Source organism: Pezoporus flaviventris, unplaced genomic scaffold (genome assembly GCF_033815535.1).
Source record: "Pezoporus flaviventris isolate CSIRO_AGI_PZ_B2104156 unplaced genomic scaffold, CSIRO_AGI_Pfla_v1 ptg000080l, whole genome shotgun sequence".
Lineage (NCBI taxonomy): Eukaryota > Metazoa > Chordata > Aves > Psittaciformes > Psittacidae > Pezoporus > Pezoporus flaviventris.
This window is the reverse complement of record NW_026892628.1, coordinates 871,242-875,000: the sequence shown is the minus strand read 5'-3', so window position 1 is coordinate 875,000 and position 3,759 is coordinate 871,242. Positions and strand designations below refer to the sequence as shown.

The window sequence follows — 3,759 nt, the reverse complement described above, 5'->3', positions numbered from 1 at the left end:
CTGGTTACATTCCCATGCCCATGCAGGGGGGTGAGCCTGGACATGGGACCCTCTCCAAGAAGCTGCTGGGATCCTCCGTGGGCAGAGGGTTCCCGGGGGGAGAGGGGAGCACTGGCACCCCTGCATCACACCATGGGGAACAGGGCAGGGTGCCCACAGTGGGTGCCAAGCTCAGCATCACCTCTGCCCCTCCAGGCCCCCGGGTGAAGGGGGAGAAGCCCCCGGGGAAGGAGCCAAGGGGTAAAGCCAAGGGGCAGCACCCAGAGCCGCCGCCGCCGGAGCACGACTTCCTGGGCTGCATGTCCAAGTAAGTGCAGCGGGGCTGCGCGGGGCTGTGCTGCAACAGGGCCCCCCCCGCCCCAATTCCCACCCCGTGCCCTGCCATAAACCGGTCTCTTCTCTTTGGCGGGGGGTGGTGGGGTGCTACAGGCGCTCGGGCCTTCCTCGCTGGATCCTGGCCGCCTGCCTCTTCCTCTCCATCATGGTGATGCTGTGGCTGAGCTGTGCCAGTCTGGTGACTGCCCCCGAGCAGCACGTCAAGACACAGGTACATGGGGTGAGGGGTGCTCAGCGCAGCTGGGTGGGACCCTATGGGGATCCCCAACACCCCAGGTCTCCCCATCGTGGCTGGGTGAGCCTTTTGGGGCTGAGATGTGGCCATACAGAGTGTGTGGTCCCCAGCCATTGTGCTGAGCTCACTGGCACGTCCATGCCGTGTGGTACTTCTCCAACCAGCCCCATGGTGTCCCTGGGCTGCTCCAGGGCTGCACAATCCCCTCTTCCTCTCTTCCAGCCTCTGAGCATCAATGGGGACAAGGAGTACCTGGAGGACCTGGATGGCCCCAGCGCCTTCCCCCTGCCGCCCGTCATCGCTGTCACCCTCTGCCCCGAACACGGTGGCGAGGACGCGGGGCCGCTGCCCCTCAAAGTCGACCTGGACAAGACCATCCTGTAGCGCTCCCACCCCTTCCCGTCCCCTCTGTCACCATCCCCATGGCATCATCCCAGGTCCTGCTCCGCTGCCCCATGTCCCAGCTCCTGGAGGAGCATCTCTGGCTCTGGCACGGGGAGAGCCTGGCTCGGTCCCACTCTCATCCCCAGGGATGGCCACTGGGAGCCAGGCGGTGGCTTTGCCTGCTCCGGAGATGTGCTGCTTGCTGGGATCCTGGTTTCCAGCACTCGGGAGCCAAGAGCGGAGCTGCCAGAGCGGGGAGGCCGGGGGAGCCCGCTCTCGTGGTGGGGAGGTCCCACCCCTCCCGACCGGAGCCCCCCGGGCCCCGCAGCCCTCCGGGCACGGGTCCAGCGCTGGGCAGGAGGGAGCCGGCTGCGGTGGGGGATGGAGAGCGTCTGCAGCGCTCTGGGCCTTGGCTCCGCACATCCCCGGCCTCCCACCTTGGGCTGAGCCTCCAAGGCGCCGTCTCTGAGCCCTGGGAACTCCCTTCCGCCGGCCGGAGCCGATTGCCTCGGGGAGCCGAAACGTGGCGAATGGATTTGGCGTTGGCAGCCGGCGAGGGGAGCGGATCCCGCTGCACCCGTGCCCACGCGAGGACCCAGCCGGCCCCTTCCCGGCGCTGCGGAGGGGCCCTGCGATGGCTCCTTCCCCTCCCTGCCCCGTGATGTCTTTGGGGCGCCTGGTCCCAGGGCCCAAGGGTTGATGGTGGGACCAAGCAGGGGACCAGGCGGCGTTTCCCTGCCTCGTGCTGCTCGGGCAGGAGGTGGGAGCTGCTGGGATGCCTCTGCCTGGGCTCCCCATCCCTGCTTGGTGCGGAGCTGTAGCTGACGGCAGGACCTAGCAGCAGCCGGCCTCCAGGCTCACAGCCCTGGAAGCGAGGGCCCATCCCTAGGGTCTCCCAGCCAAGTGTGAGCCAGGGCATCTCCCCATCTCCCCACCATTCTCCATCACTTGACTTTGTGCATCATTTCATGGCTTGATCTGCGCCAGCATGTGGTTCACTGGCCCCTGGTGCTCTGTGCCCGGCGGTGGCAGTCCCTGACATCCCCGTATCACCTAACACATCTGTACAGATTAACTTATTGTGACCCCCTCCCTGAGTTTTTAGGCTCTTTCCATGTGCTGGCTGCTCCCTGCGGTCTCGGGGGGCTGTGGTGTAGTGGGGCAGGGGACTCTTGTCCCCATCCCACCACTGTTGTGCTGCTCCGTGTCACTTATACGCATGTGACATATCCGGCTTTGGGGAGTGGGGCTGGGGGGCGAAGGGGGTCTCGTGTCTGTTTTGGGGTACACTTCTCGTTGTCACTTGGCTCAGTGTAAAGCTCATGGAGTCTGTGGTGTTGTCCGGGCCACGGCGGCTCTCCCCATCCCTGGGGTGCAACCACATGGGGCCGTGGGCTTCCCAAGGGCAAACCCAGCCCCAGGCTGGGCAGCGTGGGCAGAGGTGGAATAAAAGGTTTGTACCAGACCTGGATGAGTTGTTGGCTTCACTGGTGCCCATCACCAGCAGGTTCGAGCCCTTGTGTGGGTCTGTTCCCAGCTCATGTCCCAAAGCTGAGCCAGGATGAAACCTCCAGCAAACTGGAGAGAAATCCCCTGCTTGGGCTGTTTTGCACTGACATGGAGTGAGGGACATGGAGTGATGGACATGGAACGATGGACATGGAGCAATGGACATGGAGCAACAGATGTGGAGCAATGGACATGGAGCGATGGACATGAAGCAATGGACATGGAGCAACGGATGTGGAGCAATGGACATGGAGCAATGGACATGGAAAGATGGACATGAAGCAATGGACATGGAGCCATGGACATGGAGCGATGGACATGGAGCAATGGACATGGAGCAATGGACATGGAACAATGGACATGGAGCAACAGATGTGGAGCAATGAACATGGAATGATGGACATGGAGCAATGGACATGGAATGATGGATGTGGAGTAGTGGACATCGAGCGATGGACATGGAGCGATGCTCCTCTGTGCTGCAGGGCTGTCAGGTCCCATGCATCAAGAGAGCCAGCATCGTGTACAAGGGGATGCTGTGCTCCGTGGGGAGCTGGTGTGGGGTGGGTGTGCTCGGTGGGTGCTGGGAAGGTGTGGGGTGAGCAGGGATCTCCGCTGCGAGGAGGAGGAGGAGGATGCTGACCACCGTGGGGATGATGCTCTCAGGCGCACACAGAGAGAAGGGCTGGGGGACGAGGGCTTTTCCCACTGACATCACCCACCGGAGACATCCCGGTGCCCGTTCCCAGGAGGAAAACCACAGCCGGGGCCATGCCCCCGTGAGCCTGGCGAGGGCCGGGACACGCTCCCCCACGCTCCCACCTTTCGCCCGCACGTGGAGCGGGTTTGTCCTGGCACTGCTCCCACGTCCACGCCGCAGTGGAGCTCTCCCCATGCCAAGCACGACACAAAAGCTCACGCAAGGGCCTCCAGGCTCGTTTTTAGCACTTCAGTAGCTCAGCAGGGTCCCGTGCTCGAGCCAGCAGCAGCACGGGGCCCCCGAGGAGCTGGGGCTGGGAGCTGGCCTCGGCTGCTTGTTTAAGCTGGGATGCGGAGCCGGGAATGAGGAGGTGCTGCCCGACCCCCGCGGGGCTGCGGATGGATGCTGGGGTGCTTGTTACGAGTCACAGCCAAAGAAAGAGCTCCAAAGAGCTGCCAGAGCACGGCCTCTGCTATCCCTGCATCGGGATTTAGGCAATGCCGGGGGGATGCCGAGCTCTGTGCCTGGGATCAGCTCCCTAAACAGAGGGCACAGGGATGGGGTTTGCAGCCCACTGCCTGCCCTGCCCATGTGG

At 63.7% G+C, this 3,759-nt stretch overlaps 1 protein-coding gene across 1 annotated transcript in view; it reads left to right on the top strand.

Annotated features, from left to right (window-relative positions):
- Positions 1-1,704, top strand: part of TMEM59L (transmembrane protein 59 like) — a 7,435-nt gene extending 5,731 nt beyond the window's left edge. The window contains exons 6-8 of the mRNA XM_061474743.1: positions 196-307; positions 430-547; positions 794-1,704. Coding sequence (XP_061330727.1) covers positions 196-307; positions 430-547; positions 794-955 — 392 coding nt within the window. The 3' untranslated portion in view covers positions 956-1,704. The remainder of the gene's footprint in view (positions 1-195; positions 308-429; positions 548-793) is intronic.
- The last annotated feature ends 2,055 nt before the right edge of the window (positions 1,705-3,759 follow it).